The sequence below is a fragment of the Protomyctophum bolini genome, assembly GCF_963924005.1.
Source record: "Protomyctophum bolini genome assembly, chromosome: 14".
Classification (NCBI taxonomy): Eukaryota; Metazoa; Chordata; class Actinopteri; order Myctophiformes; family Myctophidae; genus Protomyctophum; species Protomyctophum bolini.
Window position 1 is genome coordinate 41,843,101 of NC_137875.1, and position 27,851 is coordinate 41,870,951.

The 27,851-nt window shown below is 43.2% G+C and overlaps 1 protein-coding gene across 1 annotated transcript in view; it reads right to left on the reverse strand.

The window, feature by feature from the left end:
* LOC308328085 (girdin-like) overlaps positions 1–27,851 on the reverse strand; it is a 63,378-nt gene that overhangs the window by 20,068 nt on the left and 15,459 nt on the right. Inside the window, 18 exon segments of the mRNA XM_080781777.1 lie at positions 46–189; positions 1,407–1,684; positions 3,160–3,321; positions 4,335–4,511; positions 7,284–7,422; positions 8,434–8,561; positions 9,509–9,656; positions 9,658–9,767; positions 9,922–10,104; positions 10,840–11,133; positions 12,312–12,442; positions 13,068–13,251; positions 14,935–15,072; positions 17,183–17,361; positions 20,081–20,225; positions 20,595–20,741; positions 21,704–21,862; positions 23,107–23,188. Of these exon segments, the coding sequence (XP_080637903.1) occupies positions 46–189; positions 1,407–1,684; positions 3,160–3,321; positions 4,335–4,511; positions 7,284–7,422; positions 8,434–8,561; positions 9,509–9,656; positions 9,658–9,767; positions 9,922–10,104; positions 10,840–11,133; positions 12,312–12,442; positions 13,068–13,251; positions 14,935–15,072; positions 17,183–17,361; positions 20,081–20,225; positions 20,595–20,741; positions 21,704–21,862; positions 23,107–23,188 (2,928 nt within the window).

Here is a 27,851-nt window from a genome sequence, read left to right on the forward strand (position 1 = left end):
GAAGAAAATGTGCAGTGATGTTTTACTGCACTATACAGTACAGACCTGTCATTCTCCTCTTTGAGTAGTTTACACTGGTCCGCTGTGGCTTGGTGGGACTGGTTCTCTGACACCAGTTTCTCCTGCTGCTCCTTCAGAGCTTGTTCTAGCTCCTCCAGTTCACCTTTACGCTGCAGAAGCTGCTTGTATCTGCGCACACGCACACACACACACACACACACACACACACACACACACACACACACACACACACACATGCGCGCGCGCACACACACAGACACAAACATTATTTTGCACTTGCAGCACAAAATGTCCAATAACTGTAAAGGTCAATATATTAACCAATATATAACAAAAAACCAAAGCATAAGCCGAGTGAACTGATACATCCCAAATAGTCTCTATTCCACAATCTCCGCATGCTATTATAGTCTGGAACTAGACCTTCCGAAATCCGAGTAAGTAAGCTTCCCTTCAGGGAAATACATTTTAAAATATTAGATTTTGATTTCCATTTCCATTTCCGCTAAGCAGCAAGCTTTATATGCTTAGACGATTGCGATTTACATCAGGATAGATTTTTTTTTTTTTACTTAAATTTTTATTGTTTTACAAGACAAGACAGAAAAAACAAACTTACAACAGGCATCGACATTGCGTTTTTAAAAAGTTACTTTATCTTTCTAGACATTCACAGTTGTCTCTCATTCCCCTATACCCTTAAATATTGTCCATTTATACCATTTGTCCTCCATCTTTTCTTCTTGTAGCCTCAGACTGTGTGTTAGTTTTTCCATAAAATGAATCTCCTGAATCAAGTCCTCCCATTGTTCCTGTGTTGGAGGTTCCATCTGTCCCCATTTTCTTGTGATAGCTTTTTTTGCTGCCGCCAATAAAATGTTTATCAAATAACATCAGGATAGATTTACATCAGGATAGATTTACATCAGGATAGATTTACATCAGGATAGATTTACATCAGGATAGATTTGCGTGACTGTGAAGACGGAAACGGAAGTGGGGGAGGAGGCTTCACTTCCAGCTTTACTCATGATCAGAGCTTCCGTTGCTCCAGACTGTACGACGGAAGCATTTATATTTTACTCATGATCAGAGCTTCCGTTGCTCCAGACTGTACGACGGAAGCATTTATATTTTACTCATGATCAGAGCTTCCGTTGCTCCAGACTGTACGACGGAAGCATTTATATTTTACTCATGATCAGAGCTTCCGTTGCTCCAGACTGTACGACGGAAGCATTTATATTTTACTCATGATCAGAGCTTCCGTTGCTCCAGACTGTACGACGGAAGCGTTTGGAAAAATGTGCGAGAGACAACAGTATCTGGGGGCCCCACGTGAGACTATATACACAACCCATCCGTGTGCACCACCAAACACTCACCGGTCCTCCAGGTCACGGTGCTGCTGCTCCAGGCTCTTGTGCGCGCTCTTCAGTCCGCCGTGCTTGCCGATCAGCGCCTCGTACTCGGACGCCTGCCTCTCGTGGAGCGCCGCCAGCCTCTCGTGGTCGCGGAGCAGCATCTCGTAGGAGGAGCGCAGGTCCTCCTTGTCGCGCAGCGCACACTCGCGCTCGCCCTCCACGCCGCTCTGCTGGCTCTGCAGCTGGCCGTTCTGCGTCATGAGCGCCGCACTCTGGGAGGTGAGCGTGGAGCTCTCCACCTGGAGAGAGAGAGAGAGAGAGACGAACGGGGGAAAAAAGAAAATTGTGGGGATATTTCAAAGATGTCACAGGGCCATAAAGAACGTGAACCCATGATGTACACCAGTAGAGTAAGGGCAGGAGCCTATCTCCTGTTTCTGTAGCGTGAGGCAGCTGGATGTACAAAGTACACCCCCTGGACATGACGCTAGTATGTCGCAGGGACTTACCCCCCCAATCCAACCCTTGATGCTGAGGGCTGTATTTTGCGTGTCTTAAGTCTTATTCCCTAACTTGAGTAAACCGTGGTCAATGCTCTTTCGCCACTCAGAATAGCCAAATGGCATTGATCACACGTTCAGGTCTTTAGTTTTAGTTAGGGAATAAGACCTGGTACTTAAGACACGCAAAATACAGCCCTGAGTGTCAAGCAGGGAGGCATTGGGTCCCATCTTTACAGTCTTTGGTATGACCCGGCCGGGGATCGAACCCCGACCTCCCAGTCTCAGGGCGGACACTCTAACCACAAGGCCACTGAGCTGGTACACCAGTAGAGTGAGCAGAGTTAAATTCAGCTTTTTGTCTTTAGGGGGCACTGTGTGTCCATTCCATTTATTCACTCTTCTCTTTAAAATAGCTCCCTCCCCACAGGACTGGGATTCTGGGAGATGGAAAATGTCCTTGCAGTGTGCCTGCTGTGGTCACAGTGGGTTCAGTCAGGTCCAAATCCCTCGTCGGCCATTACTAGGAATGTATATTTACATTGTGGCATGCATCAACAGAAATAAATGCGCGTACGCACACACACGTTTCGTCCACATATACCTACCTCGTTTACACACAAACACACAATCTCAGGCGTGTGTGTGTGTGTGTGTGTGAGCCACGCGCGCATTCAAATGTTATACAACATTATAACAACATTGAGAACGTGCCGGCAAAGCGTGTTTTTTTCCATCCTTTCTAAAGTACGTCTAAAAATCTCACTTCCCATGACTCCGCTCACAGATCCGTTGAAACCCCATGGCACCTCCCTCCATCTTAAAAGAAAATTGCCGACCACATCCCACACCCATGATTTCCGACAGTGGCAGATTTTCAAGTGCAAGAGACTACTTCCAACTGCATGTCTGTAGCTGCCTGTATCTGTGCGAAAATGTCAGAACCAAGGTAATTGCTAGACATACACGACCTAGCTAGTGGCTAAGTTTCTCTCACTCTATAATTGCGTATCAAAGGAAAGGCACTACGGTATGTTTACCCAGGGTAACTGGACTAAGCTCAAGAACTTGTTTACAGCCATGGCCCTGCTCATAGAACATTTCATGGTAGGGGTTCAATGCCTCTTCGGCGGTGGTAATTTTAACGTGCCGGTTCCGGGGATATACGAACTATAGCGACCTTCCGATATCAAGACCGCTCCGCAAACCGTTTTGGCCACCGCTGCCCCCGCAAAAAAAACAGACCCGTACGGTTTATTAATGCTAGCAAATACCTGTAGCTTGGCATTCTGTGTCTGCAGCGTGGTGTTGTTCTCCTGCAGAGTGGCGGTCTGCCGCTGGAGGGCCACGATCTGAGCCTGGAGGTTGCTGCTCTGCGTCTCCAGCTGTTTGAGTTGGCTCCTCAGGGCTGCCTTCTCAGCCTGCAGCGTAGCGTTCTGGGAAATGTGCATACACGAACGCGGGGAGATTTAGATGATGGGACAGATTTCAAGAATGAACGGATGAATGCATGCATTCTATTATGCATTAAGTGCTTTACAGACAGGTTATAAAACGGTAATCATAAAAAACATCAAAACAACAAAACGTCAAGACAGCAGATATAATAAAGCATGAAGAAAATAACAGGTCAATGAAACAAAACCCCCTTATGGCCAGAGACGTAATTTGCATATTAAATCATTGAAAACAATATTAGGAAAAACACTTGGCATACAGATGCGTTTTTAAAAGAAGGCACTGATTCTGCTAATCTAAGAGCCGAGGGCAGGGAGTTCCAGAGAAAAGGTGCCCGAGCCGCAAAGGCCCGCGGTCACCCCGAGTGACCAGACGCGTTGCAGGAGGAACTGAGGGAGCGCACAGGGTTATGGGGTCGCAGCAAATCTCTAAAATAAATGGGAGCTATATAAGAAGATATATAAACACGAATGCATTGCACCTTTACCGTGAACCGATGTCTGTCCACACAGCTAATCTACAAAACGTCTAGACTGATCAGCCTCATAGCAGCCCAAGGATCTCAATTCTTCAATACTTCAGATCATCAGCTATGTCATTTGATTTGAATTTATAAATCAGAACTAGCCAATCACAGCAGGCTATGGGAAGAAGCATCAACGAGTCTGAGTAGAACAGCTGGATGACCTGGTGGAAGAACTCCCATCCAGAAGAGGAAAGCGCAGTGATAGCCGTCATTATTATAATCACTACATAATTATATGAAAGGTGACTCATTATTACTTCCAAGATTAGCTTGGCTGTTATAAAGCTCGCACAATTTAGTTTTGCTAATGCTTACTGTAGCTAACTACCGTAAGAAGACACAGTTTTGCTGTTGCCGATTTGTAAACACACACACACACACACACACACACACACACACACACACACACACACACACACACACACACACACACACACGTTTGCGGTGAGTTGGCTGTGAACATACATTCCTCTCCACCTCGATGAGTCTGTCTTTGACTTTGAGAAGTTCCCTCGTTGCGTCGTGGCTCTCTTTCTCCCATCTGCGGACGGACTGCGGGTCCTCCTCTCCTCTAGGTGGCGACGTCTGCACCGTCCTCTCCTCCTCCTCCCGCTGACGTAGAGCCTCGTAGTTCTTTTTCACCTGGGAGTCACATAGGCTGCGTCCGAATTGCTAGGGTTGTTCCCTACTCCCTATCCCCCATACGGGGATCCAGATTCTAGTGGACTCTATAGTGATGATTTCGGACAATACTCCCTGTATGGGGAGCACCGACTCTGACGTCAATATCGATAGAGGGCGCTGTAGTTCCGCGGGTTCATGTACTTTTTATTTGCATGAAATCCCCATTAGGTTTTTTCAGATCGCCTCATAAAGAAGTTAAGAACTGTTTGAAAAATAAACAAATCATCCCGGCCATTTCACTCATTTGGATATGAAGAATCAACTGACTACAAGAAACCAATCAAAACGCTGCTGCTGAATTTCCGCTAGGAACAGACTGTATCAAATAAGTCTGGCTGTCACCTCCCTGCAAGGACAGTTTGTAAAGTTATTTTTAAATTCATGAATGAATAAAGGAAAAAATAGGTTAATGAAAATATGTTTGCAGGCATTTAGGCCTATATATCTATGATAAAAAGGTTATTTAGGATAATGGATATAGTCTAATATTAATTTATTGATAATAATCATAGGCCCATTGTTATGGGAAAACAGTGCACAACCTTGACAATATATGAAAATATCAGCAGCATGATTTAATCTTAACCACATGAACCCCCGCTAATCCTGTGGCGGGGGGGATACGGCAAAAATAGCCGATCTAAGCAACGCGCGACGTCCGTGTTGTGAGCTTGTATACTTTTACTTGGGTACTTTTGGTAAAGAATTACCAAAAGTAGCCGATCTACAAGCTCTTCTCACAATACGGACGTTTGGTGTTAACAGAAACAGCAGTCCAATACATGACTGCCTACACAATGAAGTTGCAATTTATTGCAATTCAATGAAATAATGTTAGATAGCATATTCATGGCAGGAATGAATGAATATTAATAAAACATATGTTCGGACACAATTAATATGTGTCTCACATGCATGTATTTAGCCTACGTTTGTGATAAAGAATCTCACAAATATATTCTACAGCAAGCAACTGATTGCTCTCCTAACGTCATGCGCTGGGCCTGGGTGATACAATTAATCAGATTAGTAATACTATTGCAAACGAGTAGATTTATTATAAATAAAATAAAACAATTTCAAATAAATGCACAGATCATTTGTCTCGAGATCTGTAGCTTCGAGATCCGCCAGGGAAGAAAAGAGGGGAAAACGAAAGTTTAAAAAGTACATTAGTGTTGATTTCTTTCGCTGGTTCAACTTCTGCCTCTTCTGAGTTGGAGCGCAATGAGCGCATGCATGCAGAAGCAGCGCACGTGCGCAAACGCGTGCATGTGCGCTCAAGAGCGAGCTTGCGCAATGCATTATGGGGCAGATTTGCTTCGCTGTGTTTTTGTAGTGACCATCGGATGCTCCCTACAATTCCCGGTGCATTGTGGGATACTTCAGTCCACTACGTTAGGGTGCAAAAATGCTCACTACATATTCGGACACTATAACAAAATGGCGGAACCTCAAAGTAGTGCACTATATGGGGCATAGGGAATGATTTCGGACGCAGCCATAGTAATATACAAAGTGGTTCATGTCAACGACCCCCAGAATGCATCAGTATGACCACAGACTCCCTTCTGGAAATATGTTGTGCCAGCAGCCCCCATACAAGATTTGTTCTGAAAATATCAGATCTACAAGCTCAAGACCTTTAGATGAATTTAAAAATGTTCATGTGGTGTTTTAGTTTTGGTCTTTTTTTATGTTTATTAGACAGGCTTGATGTTTGTTGCACTGCAAGTGGCTGAGGGGTAACAGTATTTCAGTACAGTACATAAGGAAATTGACAAAAAGTGATTCCTGAAAACCGTGTCACGATGCATCGCGTCCCCTCAAGGACCCCCCGTGAGTCCCCGGACCGCACTTTGAGAATGAGAACCACCAACATACACCGAGGCCCATTCTGGAAAAACACCTTCCAAATCCTGACCCAAGTATTCTGAAAAACTAGTAACAGCTAAGGTGTAACAACACGTGGGTGCTCCAGGTCTAAATGGGACGAATCATTATTAAAAAAAGCACTCCATGCCATGAGGAGGAAAGACAAAACCGCCTGGATGAAGGAAACGCTTTCTCTGCATTTCCCAGACGCATGTCACCTCATGAATAGATAAAAACCCTCCACAGAAGATGAATAAATAATGTGTGTCGATGAGTGTTTCAGTCTGCAAGGGAGAGGCCTGAGAGCACAGGTCTCTGTGAGATGGAAGAGGGACAGTTTTTATCTTCTGTGAGGTGGGTGTCCGTGTGTGTTGTTGCTGTATCATTACTGCGTGCATGATGGCCCCTGGCCGGTGTATGTGTGTGTAGCCGAGTATCTACCGTACTACCGGTAGTATGTGACTGTGTATAATGTATATGCATGTGTATATGTACTGTACATGGGACTGGCTCCTCCTGGCTGGCGTGCGTGCGTGCGTGCGTCTAGCCTACAGCTATGTGCAAATGTGTATCCAGAATCTCTTTTACATCGCATGGCACCGATTCGACGTGACTCAACTCGCCGTCGCGCAAAAGTAGTGCCTGGCCCTTTTTTTTGGGGGTGTCACCGAGTGAGAATCGAGTCAAGCCGCTGCCATGCAGTGGAAAAGCCCCATGAGAGTGTGTTGCTGGATTTAAAATTCCCCCAATGGGATCAATACATATCCGTTTGTATGAGCGTGTTTGTGTGCGTGTGCATGCATGCGTGTGTGTGTGTGTGTGTGTGTGTGTGTGTGTGTGTGGTGTGCTGCTGACCGTCTTGAGCTCCTGTCGGAGTTGCTGGTTGAGGTTGGAGGACTCCTGCAGCCTGGCCTCCAGAGCAGCGATCTTTTCCTCCTTTATCTCCAGAGAAGACTTCAGAGTCGATTCCAGCTTAGACTCCAGCAGCTTAAACCTGAACACAAAGTCAGTCACGTTTAATATTCAGTGTGTGTGTGTGTGTGTGTGTGTGTGTGTGTGTGTGTGTGTGTGTACTGTGTGTGTGTGTGTGTGTGTGTCATACGCTCACTGCAAATGCGTCACCGCCAAAGCCATACCCCTTTTTAACCCATTTTGGGCGGGAACCCATTTTGGTGTTGGCACTATTTAATGCTTTAGCTATTGAAAAATCTAAGAACGACTGACATTTTTAGAATCTGATCTCAGGTCAGAATGGAAAACTGTCAGGATGCAGAAGACATTTTTAGAATCTGATCTCAGGTCAGAAATGGGTCAATAACGTCCTCCCCATTGTAAAGCCAGGTTTCCACTGCCTCACACCACCTGTACTGCTAGGAATTATCATACTTCTTATCAACATCAAAATACTCTATATAGCATTATGAATACAGTTATAATCCATTATAGTGTAGCTGTAATACATCATAATACTTCATACTGCATTATAATTATCACAGTACCCCTCTCCTGTGCACTCGTCTACATTGCATGTGTTAAGTTAACACACCAAGAAGCAATGACCTCCACCTCCTAAGGGGGGCGTCGATTCCCCCCAGGAAGGGAGGGGAGGGGAGGGGGGTGCTGCGAGGTTGTACTATATTTGAATGGAAACGGTAGATATTTTGATGCGGTGTGGTGTGGTGTGGTGTGGTGCCGTGTGGTGTGGTGCGGTGCGGTGTGGTGTGGTGTGGTGTGGTGTGGTGTGGTGTGGTGTGGTGTGGTGTGGTGTGGTGTGGTGTGGTGTGGTGTGGTGTGGTGTGGTGTGGTGTGGTGCCGTGTGGTGTGGTGCTAAAGCTGCCTAACTTGTTTTTTTATATATTTTGACAGAACTATCCAGGGGCTCCAGGGGATTAAATGGTTTTAAGAATTGCAGCAAGTGAGTAAAGATTGTGTGTGTGTGTGTGTGTGTGTGTGTGTGTGTGTGTGTGTGTGTGCGTGTGCGTGTGTGTGTGTGCGTGCGAGTAACCTGTCATCGGAGCTCTGTTCATCCTGCAGCAGCCTCTCTTTGTTGAGTCCAATCTTCTCCAGCTCGTGGGTTAGCTTGTCCAGATCATTATTAACCTGCTGAGTCCGCACCTTCTCACTCACTAGCTCCTACACACACACACACCCCGATTTGCTCAGACAAATATGACGTAAATTCTCCATTCATTGTCAATGGCATTTAATGTTTGTGTTCGGATATAAACTACACTATATCTGAATATACAAAAAAAGAAAAACCCTTTCCTTTCATTAATCAATATTTTATTTAAACTCATGATTTAGTCTGTTAACCAGTAGCTCTCAAATCTGGTCCTTCGGTACTTTGGATAGAAAAACAGCAGTACTAGACGTTCTGGTAGGATAGAAGATGTTGCATTAATAGGCATTCTAGTAGGACTAAAAGAAGGCTTTTATTTTTTAATTATAATAATGAATTGCATTTTTATAGCGCTTTATACCAAGTGCTCAAAGCGCTTTACAATGGTTCATTCATTCATACATTGGGAGGTGAAGCGGCGAACAGTCGACGCCAGCGTCCTCACTTCCCACATTCACACACCGGCGGTGGCGAGCTCACACCGACCGACTCATTGGAGGCAATGTGGGGTTCAGTGTCGTGCCCAAGGACACTTCGACATGTGGACAGGAGGAGCCGGGACTCGAACCGCCGACCCCAGGGATCATTGGACGACCTGCTCTACCTCCTGAGCCACAGCCGCCTAATTCAACACCAATACAATTAAAGGTCAGAATCATCGACACCTTCTGAACGAGCAAACTTATTTTTAAACCATTGCCCAATGAAAGATATTGGAGGGGTGGGGAGGTCTACTGTTAAGTTCAAATGACGTATGTTGTCAGTTAGACAGAGAGAACATGGATTTTAGGGAGTCCTCTTCCTTTCACACTGTTGAGGAGTAGGACACAAGGACAATTCATATTGTTTGCCATTTCACACTGAAGTTAGCATTCAAATCAGCATCTTATGTTCCTAAGATTTGGTTTATTATTGTCCAGCTCTCAGATCATGAGAAAACGTCTCCCACCATTCTCACCTCTCGGAGGGCGGCCAGGGTCTTCTTATCGATGGTGGCCAGTTTGACTAGCTCCTTGTTCTCTCTCTCCAGGTCTTTAACCCTGGTACACGAGTCTCTGAAGAAGATCATCTCCTTGCCCATGGTGCGGTTCTCCTTCTCCAGGGAGCTCTAGCTTGGAGTCGCGGATCTCCGCCTGCTGCCTCAGACGTTTGTTTTCCTTCTCCAGGAACTTCTTGTCCTTCTCCAACTGAGAGGTCTCGTGCTCCAGGGTCTTGTTCTGGGTGTGAGTTTAAAAGAGATAGAGATTGAAAAGATGGAAGGATAAGCACCATTTCATAGAGGTTATAGAAAATATGTCTTTCTCTCGTATGCATTTCTTGTTTGAGTCCTGGCCGAGACATTTCTCCTGGGAACCACTGGATTGAACCCACCTCCTGCTCGAGCTGCTCCAGGCGTTTACTGGAGATCTTGAGCTCCTCCAGGTTGTGTTGGAGCGTGTGGTTCTCAGCTTCCACGTCCTGCAGCTCAGCTTCCAGCTGCTGGATCTTCCTGCTGCTGTTCTCCAGGGCCTTCTGCAGGCGCTGGTTCTCTGTGTCCAGACCCTGGTAACTGACCTGCCACAGGAGGTAAGGCAACACGTCACTAACCTGTTCAACCATCATTCCATCAACTGGTTGCTGGAACTCTCAGCCCGCTTTTCTACTGCATATACAGGTCTTGAATCGGAATGATTTTGCTTTGATGATAATCAATTCACTTTTTAAACTCAACTTTCTTGGACAGGCTTGAACCTGGAAGACCTCATCATGATCAAACGTTCCATACCATACTCGTGTGCTTTTATAATTTGCTGGTACATAATGAGTTTTGCAAGCAGCATCGATACCATTGACTGAATAGTAACACTCGCATTACTCGCATCACTACCGTCTCATCGTCTTGCAGAAGGAAGATCTTAACAGCTCTAGCCTATCTGCGCCCTCCGTTGAGTCCTTTAAATCACAACATTTTTATATTCACAAGCTTTTCCACCACCGACATGATCCTGCACCTTTTCTTTTAGACTATTCTGTCCTATTTCTGTTGTTTTATTATTGACGTCTTCTACACTGTATTATATTATATTGTATTGTATTGTATTTGTGAAGCACTTTGGCACAATGAGAGTTGTTTTTAAATGTGCTATATAAATAAATTTGATTTGATTTGATTTGATTTGATATATTTTCTCGACAACACTGACCCCGCCCACCCACGGAAACGTATCACATCTCCGGCGTTTTTTTTACGGCAGGCGTTCTCGTATACCTCCAGTCTCTCGTTTTTTTACGGCAGGCGTTCTCGTATACCTCCAGTCTCTCGGTCTTCTTCGAGGACGCCTTGAGCAGCTCCAGGCTCCGTTTCAGCTGGCTCCGCTCGCTCTCCAGCTCCCGGTTCTCCGCCTCCAGCTGGGCGGCCTTGGCCCCGGCCGAGCGGAGGCCCTCGGCCGAGCGCCGGAGCCCCAGGTTCTCCTGGTCCAGCTGGGAGTTCTCCTTCTCCAGGGCCTCCAGCTGGAAGGACATGTTCTTCAGAGTGTCCAGGTTCTTCTTCAGACGTCGGCATTCCGCCTCCAGCTCGCCGTTCTCCTTCTCCAAGGAGGACACCTATACGACGTGGAGGGTTAAAATCAGTAGGGGGCGCCGCCAGCACCCACAGCGTACCCAGGACCTTCTAGCTGTGAGGCGACAGCACTGCGCCGCCAGCACCCACAGCGTACCCAGGACCTTCTAGCTGTGAGGCGACAGCACTACCAACTGTTCCACCGTGCCCCCGGGGATCTCACTTTAGATCTCATCTAGATTACCACTCAGGATTTTGATAAAATTATGTTCAGACTAACAGATGTTTGAAGTCAGGGTGAACTTCTCAATGTGGGAAGGGCACGCACGACAGACCCCATATTATCCTACAGTAGCACTCTATACTAGAGCCAAGATTACTCTTACCAATGCAGAATTCTAAGCCTTTAGGCTGGAAGGAGAATATGGCACATCATACTTTCTATGAAATAATAAACAGAAGCTTTGAGCTCTCTTTCTCACAGGCTGATGCAGACAGCGTTGAGAATATATATATTTTTTAACTCTGCAAGTTTTAACTAACTAACATCAGGGTGGGCAATCTGTCAATGAAATACCTTGGGAGAAATTATTTGATTCTTCCAAGTCTAGCTCTCGTATATAATATGACAGCAAACTAAACAAGTTCAAATTAAAAAAGACAGTCATGTGCTACATTGTCCTGAAAAGAAAAATGAAGCCCAAACACAGCAATGTGTAGCTCATAAAGCAATTATCTTCATTACATTTGGCATGCCTTCTTCATAATGGCAATGAAGAGAAGGCATGGAGACTTAAACATAATAAGGTAATTGCTTTAGGAGCTACATAGCAGTGTGTGGACTTTATTTATACCTGGTCTGTCAGCTAAATTAAGTCCTGCACCAGCCCAACATTTTTAATACATGCATTCTATTTGTTTTGTTTCTCACTAGGACCAGGCAAGGAGCTGACACACTAAGTACAAATGATTGTTTAGGGCACTAGGACAAGGCTTTGGGATGAGGGATTAAGAATAGCCTAAATGAATATTAAGGGCACTAGGAGGACCAGGCAATGAGATGAAAGACTAAGTATAAATGAACACTGAGGGAACTGGGACAAGGCAATGAGGGTATAAATGAGCATTTAGGGAACTAGGACAAGACAATGAGATGAAAGACTAAGTATAAATGAACATTTAGGACACTAGGACAAGGCACTGAGCTGACAGAACAACAGACCTTTTCGCAGGTGATGCTCAAACTAGACACTTTCTTCTGCAGGCTCTCACTGTCTCTTTCCAGTTTCTGCACCTGAATCTCTAACTCCTCTGCTTGCTCGCCTTTTTCCTTCAATACCTCCAGCTCTTTACCTGCAGACAGACAGACAGACAGACAGACAGACAGACAGACAGACAGACAGACAGACAGACAGACAGACAGACAGACAGACAGACAGACAGACAGACACTTAATGAAATCATTTCTGGCTCCATTCAACAGATGCATAACAATAATCATAATAAAATGTATAAAGCTATTTTCATCTACGGTATATACATTGCATTCACAAACATTAACTGACTGGTACAATAACACACGATAATATCCTAGATCCTAGAATATAATTGTATCATAAAAGATAAAAGGAGAGTAAAACCAATGACAAAAACACAAAATAGATCAATATAATCACACACAGACATACACAGAATAATGTGCCTCAGGAAGTAGTGCTTTCAAAGTCTCTTCTGCCATTTCTCAGAGGAACAACAAGGAAGTTGTGATAGCAACATTATGAATAACACATGCTTAGCAATGCATGGAAATGCTTTGCTCAGTATTTTCTTGGCAAGAAAGGGGATACAAAGTCATTACATCCTTCTCGTGTGTGTGTGTGTGTGTGTGTGTGTGTGTGTGTGTGTGTGTGTGTGTGTGTGTGTGTGTGTGTGTGTGAACAATAACATAAGAGATCTAAAACAGAAGCACGTCACTCACGTAGCTGCTTCCTCTCAAACTCAATGCTATTGAGTTTGGCACTGGTCTCACAGATGGACTCATGGAGGACACGGTTCTCCTTCTCCACGTCTTTGACCCGCGCCTCGGTGCCCACCTGGCACCGCTGGCGAAGGGATGCCACCGTCTGGCCCAGGTGCTGGTTTTCCTGCTCCAGACCTTTCAGCTGGAGAAAGAGAGAGAGATCATTTGTTGGCCAAGATATCGCCACACATGATAGAACGACGAGAATTTGAATTACATTAAATTATATTCAAGGAGTCAAGGAGTTGCCGATGGCCTTGGGTGCAGAGCTATATTCAGCGAGAAATTGCATCACTAAGAGGCTATGCTTATTTTATTTATATAACTATTTATATAACTATTTTCTGCAGGGACTTTTCCACTAACTTGGGTGCATTAGTACTTGGTGGTAGCAGAGAACAGTTGTGGAAATTAAAACACACTTTTCAGTCGCAACGAAGGAAGACTAGCGCCCACTTTGTGGAAGCTAATGGGGATATCAGCGTAATAATAAAGAATAAAGAACGCAATGTGCTTGTGTTTTCATTCACGGGGATGAACTAAAGCAGGCATGGTGTCTACAGAACGTTAGCCTGGTTGTTAACAAAATGTATATGAAACCTTTAAGATAAATCCTGAATAGATTAGCTTTACATAATATTATCCCTTGATAAATCAAATTATCTGAGCTAATCAAAGCTGTTAGAATTAGTACGGATCCCTTGAGGCGTAAGACAGCCATCTGTGTCAGTCGCGCACGGTAGCAGCAATCTGTCTAGTCAATAAAACATAGTCCCTGAACCACCCACAGCTATCTGTGCTGCAGGGGAAGGAGAGACAAAACCACACAAAGAACTCTCACTGCTAAAGGAAATCTGATCCACACTTTGATACAGATAATAGCTTAGTCATGCCGTTTTTTCACAGACTATCTGGGAATGAGTCTGTCAATTCTTTGCCAATTGAGATTCTTGGTTCAAACCAGCTGCACCGACTTGTATACAGTATGTTGAAGTATCTGGGGATTTACATGCTAACCTGTATGTAGAGCATATGCAACAATAATGGAGACACTTTAATCTGCTACGTACGTACATGATGTAAGATTCCACACTGTATGTTGGGAAAGCCATTTTAGTTTGAGTAGAGTTTGTAGAACATTGACCTAAAAATGTTGTCAGTCTAAATCATATAGTGACACATAGCTTTTGTCCTTTGACAGAGGGGACATTCCTGTAAATATTCTGTTAAGGTTGTCGTTTTTGACTTATCAATTCCTGCACTCGGATAACATGGAGAGGCAACATTTACAGGAGCGACTTGGACAAGAGCTGCATTTAGTTTGTCTTTGGTTGATATACAGTAGTAATCACAATGATGATGATTGAGTAAGGGTATAATGTAATCCTCTGAGAGAAAGAAGGTGGGAGAGGAAGGTAATTGTGTGCGAACGGGTGTACAGTAGTAGTGTGTTGCTTGCGTTCACACAGCAACATTCCACAAGCCATTTTCAATGGAGGCCGGAGACAGGATGTTACAAACTTGATGCTGAAACTTGTCACTGTGACCCTACATTAGGCCCATTTTGGGCCGGAACCCCTTTTGGTGTTAGCATTATGTTATGCTTTAGCTATTGAAAAATAGCAGACCTACAAGCTCATAGCGCGCGCTATACGAGCTTGTAGGTCTTCTATTTTTGAAAAACCCGTGAAAATGCGGCACAACTCTTTGAATATATATTCTTTCAGAAGACATTATTTTTTAATTTCGACGTCAGGCCTAAATGGGTTAAAGCATGCGTGGTTACAACAGACACACTGTGCGATAGAGAGAGAGGGCGACTGACCTGTCTCTCAGAGTTCTCCCGGAGCGTCTCCAGTGTCTTCTCCAGCAGGGCTTTCTCCTTCATCAGGTCTGTGCCGAGAGACTCGGAGCTCTGCATGGACTCTCTGTCTGCACACAGCTCTCTCTCTAGCTGCTCCAACTGCATGCACACAGACAGTGAAATTAAACACATCAAATGGGAGCGATCTCCTTGTAGCATGCCTGTATAGTGTGTCAAAAACCGCATAATCAAAATGTCCACATGCATTTCCTTCGTGGCATGCCTACGGCTTTGAACCTGTCGTGGTTTGCCTGTGTATTCACACCGCTGAAGTTTGATCTAAAAGCAATGCTGCAGTGCACAGTGATTATTAATCCATGATACCAGACGTATTTAGAATTCAATGCAGCACCCCATTCTGCTAAACCAGCTCATGCGCACGCACGACGTGCACACACAAAGACACACAAAGCATTAAGAGTGCTTCTATTGTTCAAGAGTCCCAGAAAGCATTCACACCTTAATGTGCTTTGAACCAGACCGAGCCACCCAGCAATAAATTCCAAACTGTGGGTTTCAAAGTATTTATTTATTATTCCAAGAGCACACAGAAAGGCTTATACTGAAAATAGCTAAGAGTCTTCTCTTAGTGAGGGGCACTCGGGTGTTAGAGGCTGGCAAAGAAAAGGAAAACGCTGACCTTGCCTCGATTTACAGCTTTGCTTTCATCCTCCTAGTATATGCCCTTCACACTCTGTCTCTTTTTACCTCTTTTCTTTCTCTTCCCCTTCTACGAAGAGTCTGAGCAAAATGCGTGATATATTGATCTATATTCTAAAGAAGGGCTGGTCCCACATGCTAATGTGGATGGTTAATGGCAAGTTTCACGAAAGGCTAAGCCTAGCACAGCTGTGTAAAAGCACAAACAACAGAGCAGAAAGATTGTTGTTCTCTATTAATTACTCACCCTGTGAATTTCTCACAGGGTGAGAAAGTAGTTATTTATTTTGGAGTTATACGCTGAAACCCTATAGTCAAACCGAGGAATAAACACATGATTTTAGACTAATTGCTCCAAGCGAAGCGCACAATTGCTATATCATGGAAGAATATTCAAAGACCAATGGCTCAGAGAAATGAGCAGTTGCGGTGCTATGGAAAGGACAAAATATTCTGAAGAGGAAAAGTGAAATCTATGATACCAAACTCTTATGTTGTTGATGTGTTGGACATGCTTTGAAAGGATGACAATAGAAATACCTCATGCATCGATGTGACTTTATGCAATCTATTAATGGACACTGTTGCATTTGCCCTTTGTGTTTATTTAAATTATCTTCAACACAATGTTTTATTTTACTGCTTTCCGTTATGTGCCTGGTCTTTTTTGGTTTTGTTTTCTGCTTCTATGTAAAATGATGTCTAAAGATTGAGTCTTATAATTTTGTTTAAAAAAAACAACAAAAATATTGTGAACACATTCCCAGCATGAATTAATACATTCACCCGTTAACCGCCAGCATTTTTCAGTGAAACCCTTGAAGAATCCACCGGAAACACGGAAAACCAGGACCGGATGTAGACCAACAATGTGTGTTGTGACCATAGAGTATAGAGAAGGATAGAGACTGAACTGGCGCGAAGCTCCCCCCCTCCCCGTCAGTGGAAGTTGTTCAGTGGCGTTTTGAAGCACCCGGAAGGACCGTCTCAGAACGTCTACTTCCGCATTTGACCACCACATTTTGGTGCAACCGAGCGCTAAATGTTAAAGCCCAGCTGCGCGGGGTTTCCTCGTCATGAATTCACGGGCCCGCCTGCAGTCCTTCCTCTTACCACTAGGGCCCAGACAGTGCTTCAACGTTGGAGCGCCTCACTGGCCCCTTGGTTGTGACGGACACTACTATATACTTTCACTCGGAGAAGTATAGTTTTACCGTGACCAGTTCATTGGCTGTGGGACGTTGAACGAAGCTAATTTTGACCAGGGGCGCAGTCTGGGAAAGGAATCCGAGATAAACATTTTCTGTTTACTTAATTGCTTAGCAACCCAATGCTACTGTATGTAGCATTACGACAGCGATATATCATAAACCACTATAAAAGAAAAGGACCATTTGACGCAGATCTACGTCAATGCCGGCAGAATTAAGATTTGCCGCAAATCTATGTCAACGGCGGAAGAATGTTCATTTGGTTACATTTGCTTAAATATATGAACACTTAAATTGTCTTTTCTTTTCTGTGTCGCGTGTGGTGTGGTCCCCCTTACCCTCTGAGTGAGTCTCTGGTTCTCCTGGTTGGCCTTGGCCAGTTTTCCCGAGGCGTCCTGCCCGGCTGCTCCCCGGAGCTCCTCCACCGTCTTCAGCAGTGTCTGGTTGTCCTTCTCCAGCTTCAGCAGCCGGCTGGACGTCAGCTCGTTCACCTCCTCGCCCAGTGACTTCTGGGGAGCTGCATGTGCAGGACACAGTCGCTCATTTACTACGGAGTACGGAACAACGTTTTATTGTTTCCTCTAATTGGCTGGGTAAAAAAAAGAATACTACAGAGACAACTGTAGACAACTCACCCCGGTGCTTGCTCGTTTTTCCTCCCCGGAATTTTCACCAGTGAGGGGGATAACTTTGTAATATGCTATTGGCTGTTTATTCTTTTTGGAAAAATATAAAAAGATACTCCTGTGGAAAGGCTATATTATTTTACTTATATTGACACTATAAACAATGTAGTATTATTTAGTATATGTAAGGTTTTGCCCACTCAAATGGTACCTCGTCAGATAATCCCCACATATCCTACAACAACTTCTGTGAACAGACTTCACTGTAGTAGCTTTTCATAAATTATATTTGTACTTAGGCCGTCATGAAAGTTTATAGTTAAAGAAATTCAAAGTCCAGCCGTCTGCTGTCCAGCCAGCTCCCACCCCTCACTGGAGGAAATTCTGGGAGGAAGTTGTCTTGTCACCAAAAAAAACGAGGCCGTACTATAATCACATTTCAGCTTTTAGCCATTAGACGGCACCATTTGCCACAAATGGTGCCGTCTTATAAAATGGGGGTTGTCTTATAAACGGCAACAAAAGTTCAGAATCTTAACTTTGGTTCATTATTTCCCCACTTTAATAATACCAATTGGTATTGTATTTTATATCTATATTATGTTAATCGTTGATTAGTCACCTTTACAACGAGGTATAGATTGTAAGGATCGGGTGTTTGTGGAATTAGCAACACAGCTAAACGCGTTGGTAGGGCCAAAATGGCAAGTGGTTGGTATTCACCCTTGCTTTGAGTTGCTCAGTGGATTGGATGATTGCACTCTCACACAGTATTAAGGAAAATACAACACTATATTTACATTTTATTCATTTTACACTCAGTGAGACTCAGTAGCATGTGGAAGATGGGGGGGGGGCGAGCGACGTCATCCTGGAGGATGGCGTTAGGTCCCAGATATGGGATCGCCACTGGCTCCAGAATCTCATCACGATATCTCACTGTCATCATTGAAGGCAATCTCAAATGCAATCTCAAGTTCTGTCTCGTCTCTTGCCTGTGAGAGAAGATACTGCCCCATACCATGCCAAGCTGTTGCAGCTGCTTTTGGATCTTCCACCCGCTATACCGAGTTCCCTAACACTGAGTGTAAAGTTAATAAAGTGTAAAAATGGCCAATATGTGTTGTTTTGTCCTTATTACTGAGAGTGCAATCATCCAATCCACTGAGCAACTCAAAGCAAGGATGAATACCAACCACTTGCCATTTTGGCACATTTTTGGCTGTGTTACATTTTTGGCCGTTTAGCTGTGTTGCTAATTCCACGAACACCAGATCCTTACAATCTATACCTTGTTGTAAAGGTGACTAATCAACGATTACAACGATATAAAATACAGTGCCAATTGGTATTATTGAAGTGGACAACTAATGGAACAAAGTTACGTTTCCGAACTTTTGTTGCAGAGTTTATTTGGCACAATATTGTACATCATCTTATATCTTTGAATCATTGAAGTGTCGTTTTAAATAAGGTCTTTAACCAGATCCCTGGCTACTTATTATTCAAGGGGTGTTGAATATTAATTATCAGACTTGATCGCGTGGAGAAAAAAAAAAGAGTGGTCCAATCTGTCACGGATGTACCACAGCCAGAGCCAAAGACCAAAGTCTGTTTGTTGGTGTCTCTTCACCTCAACTACACTCACACAGTAAAATAAATAATTCTGAAAAATAAGTTACAGTAAATTCATCATCACCGATGGAGGCCTAGGGAAGAAATGTTTGTCGTATGAGTGTCTGACCCTTACTTTCTTTTTTGAAATTCATGACTGCTCAGATTGTTTTCAATGCAAAGTGTTAATGTACTGTGTAAACTACAGTGTGGTTTTGTGAAATCGATCCACTCTAGGCAGACACCATGGAGGCTACGGGAGGCAATCTGTGGCAACGCAGAATAGAAATGGAATTTTTTCTGTAAAATAATTAATATTGATGAATTCTCCTACCCAACAATGAACCCCCTGATCCATCTGCTATGCTCATCATTCATCCAATTTACAATTTAGGCATTTAGCAGACGCTCTTGATCCAGAGCGACTTACATTTAAGCAAAAAACTAAAGCATGGCATACATCACATATATAAAAAGTAGTTATCATGAATCATGTATAAACTAAGAGTGTTACGTACCAGTGGAGTATCTATGTCAACTATACATACTATACTATATTATATATTATCCAATATACATGTGTACTATAAAGTGCTATGACTACATAAAATGCAATTCTAGTGCTGTCTACGTAACGAGCTATAAGTCTGTCTAAAATACTATCTAAGTCTACATAAAGTGCTGTCTAAGGGGCTAGGCTAGGGCAAGTGCTACGGGCCATGGTGGAGTTTGAAGAGGTGGGTTTTCAGACCATGGCGGAAGATTGGGAGTGAGGCTGCAGTTCTGACTGTGATGGGAAGTGCATTCCATAGTTTTGGAGCCAGAAGGGAGAAGAGTTTGGGACGTGTGGAGCGTTGTCCCGGCGTTTCTAGTGAAGGTAGCTTCCCTGCGTTGGTTGATCCAACTATTTTAGCTGGTCAACTACAGTGGTTGCCTCCTGTATTCTCTGGGTCACCCATAATAATAATAATAATAATGATGGTGGTCCTTAATTACCTTCAGGCCGCTCCGGGGTCTTGGAGAGTTGTTCCAACTCCCAGCCCAGGTGTAGGGATTCATCCATGCTCTGTTTCTGGGCCATCTCCAGAACCAAGTTCTCCTCCAACAACTCATCCATGCGCTTACGGTCCATGTCCCGATCCTGCATACAACAAGTAACCAGTGTTTAGGGAGTAGTACCCATTTTGGGTTCCCTTATTTGAATTTTTTTTTTTTTCTTTCTTTTTTTTTAAAGACAATTCAAAATTGTTCCGAAAAAAAGCTAAACGGCGAGCCGGCCCGCGTCCGAAACCGTCGAGAAATGACAGAGTTACCACTTTTTACAGTTTACACTATTATTTCAAGCATTGTGAGCTTATACATTGGGTATTGTCCCTATTCAATAGGGCTTAAAAAAATATATAGTTAATGTATTTATTTTCTGTACATTTGGGTCCCGGGGAGACATCAAATTTCTCTTTTGGGTCTCAAGCTAAGTTTGGAAACCATCACTGCTTTGTGGTCATCTCACCATCTCCAGGTCATGCATTCTAGACTTGAGCTGCAGGCTCTCCTTCTCGAGGAGGTGCAGTTTGTCAGAGCGAGCTCTGCTGCTCTCCAACTGTTCCTCCAACATGGTCTTGGTCTCCAACAAAACCTGGTTGTCTTCTTTCAACTCCTAGAGAGACACACAGTACACAGCAGAGCAACACGTCAGAACAAGTCAGATAACCACAGCGCATACACTTTACGCAAACTTTTTACAGTTCTTCAGACATTAAACATTACACAAATTATTATAATCCCTACTCTCACATACATGTAGTATCAGCAGAAGCAGTGTTTAGTTTCACTCTGAGTTTTCCCCTGAAAGTGTAAATTAACATCATTATTGGTATATAAATATGGCATCTCAACAATGCCATGTTTAATTCACAGGATCCATTTCAATTTGCTTACAAGCAAGGTCGCAGTACAGAGGACGCAGTTTTCACACTGGTTCACTTCATCTCGACAAACCAAAATCCTACGCTGGAGGACTTTTCCTAGATCTTTCTACTGCCTTCAACACAATACAGCCGGACTTGCTCCTCGCTAAAATGGTTCCTTGGTGCACGGGTGAACCTGTACAGTTCACCCTTTACACGGCAGACTGTAACACTGGCGAGTCAAAAAAAAATACTCGGATGACTCTACTTTAATGTCTCCGATGACCGACAGTGATGACCCGAAACAGTACCAGTGTAGCCCGTTGACCGGCTTGTAGAATGGTGTGACAAAAATTAATCTGAAAACGGAGGAAATTGTCTTTGGTCCTGCTCCCGGTGGTAAAACACCGCCGGTGGCAATCCATGGTTCAGCTATTGAACAAGTTCCATCTTATAAATATCTGGGGGTGATGATAAGATGCCATCGTATCGTGGTCCTCTCATATTGACTATATTTGTAAGAGGATACAGACCTCTTCAAAAATAGCAGACCTACGAGCTTGTAGATCTGCTATTTCTCAAAAGCTAAAGCATAACATAACCCGCCCCAAAAAGGGTTAAGTAAAGTGCCAGGTCGCTTCTCGTCCTCGGGCGTCTTACTGGTAAGTAATACTGGAAGTAGGAGCAGCATGTGTGCATACTGTATGTATACCTCCACTCTGGCTTTGTAGAACTCGATGTCATGCAGTCTGTCTTTGTATCGACTGAGCTCACTCTCCAGTTTCTCGACACGGATGGCTTTCTCTCGCAGGTGGTCGAGCTCGTCTCTGTACGCCCTCGCCGACCGAGCGTCCGACATCAGCTGGTAGCTCTGTGGGGGATTGAAGTATTAACCATTTTGACCATAAAAGAACTAGAAGATGTTTCGAAAATAGCAGATCTACTATACAAGCTCACAATGGGTCACAATGTAACACATTGACAAGACATAGGAAGTGGCACGTAAAGTGGTTACGTCTCTGTGTGGACATACTCAGAACATCATGTGTTGTCAGTAAAAGAACACTTGTAACATTGTTTAAAAAAACTGTTATTCACTTAAATTGGTATGCTTTATGATGAATACAGAATGTAGGGTACTCATTGCATTAACAGTCTAAGTGAGAAAGCCTGCAGTTGTAAAGATGCCTACGAGTAATGCAACAACAAAATGATAACGTCAAAGAAATTCGATAAGATACAATAAGATGGCCTTCTCTGAGGGGTAAATGGTAAAAAAAAAGAAGAAAAAAAAGGAATACAAATCTAAATTAAATAAAAAGACTAAATTAAACAGCATAAAATAATCATACAAGATAATAATTATATACAATAATATAATTATGTTTGTTACAGTTTTAAGACAAATAAACAGTACCATTTTCAATGTTAGTATCCATTTGTAACTGTGACTATGTACAAATGAAACAAAATTGACCCTCACTGGTCCACTTATATTGTTACACTCTCAGAGTTAGCACTGCTATGTGCTGCTTACAGGAGGTGGTGTTATGAAAAAAGATTAGTTTTGTTCTAAAAAGAGGGAAGTGGAAGAAATGTTTTAAGAAATTGGAAGGTTCATAAGCAGTAATATTCCATGGCTTGCAGCTTAGCGATAAGCTACTCCCCTACCTGTCACTCAGTCACAAATGCGTGGCAGAAGAAGCTAAGTATTCAGCGCTGTGTTAAACGTGGCCCTGCCTGTTGTTACTTAATCATTACGATCATGCGTACGAATGCATGTCTTCATACGAGTGAGGGAGAACAGAACAGAGCAGAAAGAAATTCTCTCTCTCTCCCTCTTTCCCAGATACCCACCAAATAAACACTTTCTCCCCATCCTCTCCCTGAGCCCATCCACCTCATTTACTGTGCTGCGGCCAGCCAGCCAAACCGTCAGCCAACCAGTCTAAATCAAAATCCATGTCAGCCTGTTTGTAATGGCCCATAATGAGCTTTAGCTGGCCGATTAAAGCTTGGCAAGGCAGCAAAAGGAATAGACTGCAGGCACAAGGCAAGGGAGAGAAGACAAGGTGCAGGGACTGTGTGTGCGTGCGAGCGTGCGTGCGTGCGTACCTCTTGCTGAAGCTTTTTCAGTTCCACCTCCATGTTTTCTGACTCCTGTCTACAATCCAGCAGCTGCTCACTCTTCTCCTCCCTGAGAGAGAGAAGATGAAGAGTGGTTAGACAGAAAAGGGGGCTGTCATGAAATACGACAGTGACAACAGAGAGAGAGGACAATAATATACTGTAACTGTAATGGGTGAAAGTTAAACATACGTGGAGTCTAAAGCTTTATCCACTACAGTCACACTGGCTGTCCCTCCCTGCGCCAGCCAACAGAAACAAGATCCGTCTGCCAATTTCATGTAACTGATTTTTTTTTTTTTTAATCTATCTTTATTGATTGACAAGGCCTTAAAAAAATCAGGTATCTCCTATCTTGTAGGAATTAACTGATTAATGCAGTTATACCGAAGTGCTCTAATCATGTAAGAATATTAGGGCTGACCTCGATTAGTCGAATAGTCGACTAATCGATCGGAACGGGTCTCAGTCGACTGACCACCTCTTAGTCGATGTTCATCAAAAAAAAAAAAAAAAAAAAAAAGTTTTTTTTTTTTTTTTTGCCCCAAAATATTGTATATAAAAATACAATATTTACAAAAATATACAAAAATATTGTATTATTCCACTAGGTCTGTGGGGGACATAAACACATTTGAACATTCTGACTGTTCAAATCTCCAATGTGCATGTGGAGTGTGTCTGCCTGTGTGGCAATGTGCCACTGCCTGTGACTTGAATCGCACAGTTCGCTGGCCTGATAGACTCCAGAATCTCAATCTCACCTGCTGTGCTCAATCTGGCTAATGACAAGCCTCTCAGTCGATGTTAAAAAAATAAATAAAAAAAAGTATTTGTTATTGATGTTGTGATGGTTAATTATGATGATAATTAGTTGAGCTGTGAATAATATCAGGCCAGCGCACTGTGCGATTCAAGTCACAGGCAGTGGCACATTGCCACACAGGCAGACACACTTCACATGCACATTGGAGATTTGAACAGTGAGAATGTTCAAATGGGTTTATGTCCCCCACAGACCTAGTGGAATAATACAATATTTTTGTATATTTTTGTAAATATTGTATTTTTATATACAATATTTTGGGGCAAAAAAAAAAAAAAAAAAAAAAAAAAAAAAAAATATTTTTTTTGGGGGTGGGGGTGCTCAGTCGACTATTAGTCGACTAACAGCAAATTTATTCATCTATCAGTCGACTATACAAATCCTTAGTCGGGGACAGCCCTAAAGAATAAATATACACAGAGGCTTCCTCTTGTCTGTTCAGAATAATGGACTCAAAACTGTGTGCATTGTTCTTACCCAGGACCCAAAGCACTCCACTTCCTGAATAATAAAACACCTGAGCGATGGGTTTGGGTCAATAAAAGCTCAGCGCTCACTTCCTTCTATTATTTGATATTTCATGACAAGTTGTTCCTGAACACACCCAGGTCTCTTGTATCCAGTAGTACATTTACGCAAGTGCAATTGTTACTGTACCCAAGTACATTTAAAACTGGAACCCTGGCGAATAAGACAAATATGCCTTAAAACATTATACTTGCCCTCTATACAAAAAAAAACACCTTCAGTATTTTATTTCTTTCATAAAAAGATAATATTTCACTCAATAGGAACGGCTCCCGTCGCAAGTTGATGATGTCATATGTATGGCATTAGGAATGCACGTGCTAATAAAAAAAACAACTTAATACTCATTAAGTTTAATATGAGCATCAAAGCAATATTTTAAATACTTTTTATTGGCACGTGCATTCCATATATTCCATAGGGCTCGACACACATGGGCATACAGTATGACATCATCAACTTGCGACAGGAGCAGTTCGCCAGTTCCTATTGAGTGAAAGATTCTCTATTTATGAAAGAAATCAAATATTTAAGGTGGTTTATTTTAATTTTTTTAGTTGTAGAGGGTATAATGTATAATGTATAATGTATAATGTATGTATAATGTATAATGTTTTAAGGCATAGGCCTAATTCTCTTATTAGCCAGGGTTCCTTTTAAGTACCAAAGTGCCATGCGATGCCTTGTGAGCTTGTATAATGGCCATTTTCTCTATTAGTGATATTTGTTGGAGAGTTCTAGAAAATGTTACTTTTAGGATGAATGCCTACATTTCAATACAGCAACAATGCACAGATATGAAAAAAAATGCACTTTGTAATTAGTTTGAATACTTTCTTTTTTTAGTTTTTGGCTTTTGTGCCTTTATTGATAATTACAGTGAAGACGGACAGGAAAGAGGGAGGGGGAGAGACATGCAGCAAATGAATGGGACTCGAACATAACCTGACTTTGCCAGCTGGGGGCGGTATTGGGTAACCATGTTCCCCAACACCGCAACCATCTGGGACCTCTCAGGGAGTTGAGCTAACACCGAACCGCTCCGTACCGAACCAATCAGCGTGAGCTAAGGGCGGGATATGTGCGAAACCGGATGTGAAGATATATAGACACGTCAATATGATTGGTTGTGTTTGCACGCCCACACGGTGATAGACAGACGGTCCCATCCAATCATCTACCAAGTATCTTGAAAAAAATAAACAGCCCCGTCATCGAATTGCCTCCCGAGATCCCAGATCCCAATAAGCTGTGCAACAAACTTGTGTAGCAAGCTTCTTGGATCTGGCAGCGTCAGGTTAACTCGAACAGGCCAGAGCCTACAATGTGGCATGCACCTGGACCATTAGGCCGGCGGGCGCCCCAAAGTTGAGTATTCTTAAAAGCAAGTACTTGACAGAGCAACTTGTAGTCGAGTAATATTTCACAGAGAGTATACTTTGACTCAGGTACTGGGGTTGAGCACTTTGTCCAGCACTGCTTTTGTCACATCGGCTTTTAATTGGATGAGCAGAACTGTGCACGCTTTTACGACAGTATTGCAGACATAATAACGGTACTGTTCCCGACACTTCATTGAGCGTTACTGTTCTGATTGTTTGAACTTCACCAACGTCTCCCGATTAGAATCTTCAGTGTGGAGAAATGCCAGTATCTATAACGGTAAAGAGAGAAACCAAGTCGCCTCTCCTCAAATGACAAGCGGAGAAAAACAGAATGAAAGGAGGGAAATAAATAATGGCTGGACATGAACCACATCAAAACAGATGTTATAGTGTGTTCCCCTTGGACTGACAGAGAGGTAAACATGGATGTAAATCAGCCCCCCTCCCCCTCTCCCTTAACCACTTAGATCCTATATAGTCCACTGACTGGGGTCTCCCAGTAACCTATATTTGGTCCCCTCATATTTTTCCCTCTAAACCAAAATTTCGATCTGCTATTTTTCAGCAAATGTTAACCCTATTTTTGCCAAACGTTGGCCTATATAAATAATCCCAGAATATGGATGATACGGTTCATACGGTTACATTTCGACTACTAGAGCAAAAGAACATAATGAGATATGAACAGGAATGGACCACAAGACCTCTGTGAGGGTCTACTATAGAACATCTGGATATATATAAGCATTACTTCCCCACCCCACACACACACACAGTTATGTTCCCTTTCTAATAGCAGTGTGTCACGTAATCTCACACAACAACGTGTGTGTGTGTGTGTGTGTGTGTGTGTGTGTGTGTGTGTGTGTGTGTGTGTGTGTGTGTGTGTGTGTGTGTGTGTGTATGGTCCAGAGCTGTAATCCTACTTGATTACAGCTCTGTGGTGTGGCGAGGTGTGGCGTCTGTCTCTCTCACAATGTGTTTTATTGCCACGACTTGTTCTTTCTGCTTTGGCAATGTAAACGTATGTTTTATCATGCCAATAAAGCCCTTTGAATTGAATTGAATTGACACCTTTGTGTCGTCACGCACTCACACTGCTTTTAACCCATTCTGACCTGAGATCAGATTCATATGAGGTTTCCACTGTGGACACACACTGGTCTGATTAACCCATTCTGACCTGAGATCAGAGTCTAAAAATGTCAGTCGTTCTTCGATTTTTCAAAAATAGCAGACCTACAAGCTCGTAGCGCGCCACTCGGTGGCGCGCTATGAGCTTGTAGGTCTGCTATTTTTCAATAGCTAAAGCATAACATGATGTGTTCACCACAATGGGTTCCCGTTCAGAATGGGTTAAAAGTGATCTTAAAAACAGTACTATTTAAGTTTATATAAATAGTATACAGTATTAGGCAAGGCACTCTCACGTTACAACCAGATCACTGTATATAGACACAGTGTGCACATAGTAATAATTATGTAACCGAGACCAGTGAAATTGAACAGTTACAAAAGGGATCCAGTGATACTGGATAAACACAAAAACAGTCACACATTGGATGTACGGTACAGGCTACTAATGTAAACGCAAAGACAGACGCTGTCATCAGGTATTATGCCACACCTCAACCCCAAATGATGAACATACGCAACGCCACACACGGGCACACACACACACACACACACACACACACACGCACATGCACACACACACACACGCACACACAGCAAATAGAAAAAGACATTGTGATTGTGAGCGGAGAGTATACAAAAAAGCAGATGTGTTGTTCAAACGCGAGAAAAATAGACAGCGCTTTCCGCAGTGTGGCTTTTAACTATGCCTTCACTGGTGCTATAGACTATTCCATTTTGGAACCGCTTCCAAGTTAGTCAATTATGCAGATTCATTATTACCTATAGCACTGCACATCCTGGCTGCTTGTCTACAGGCATGACCTAGTGAGTGGCGGGGAGCATCAAAATCTGATATT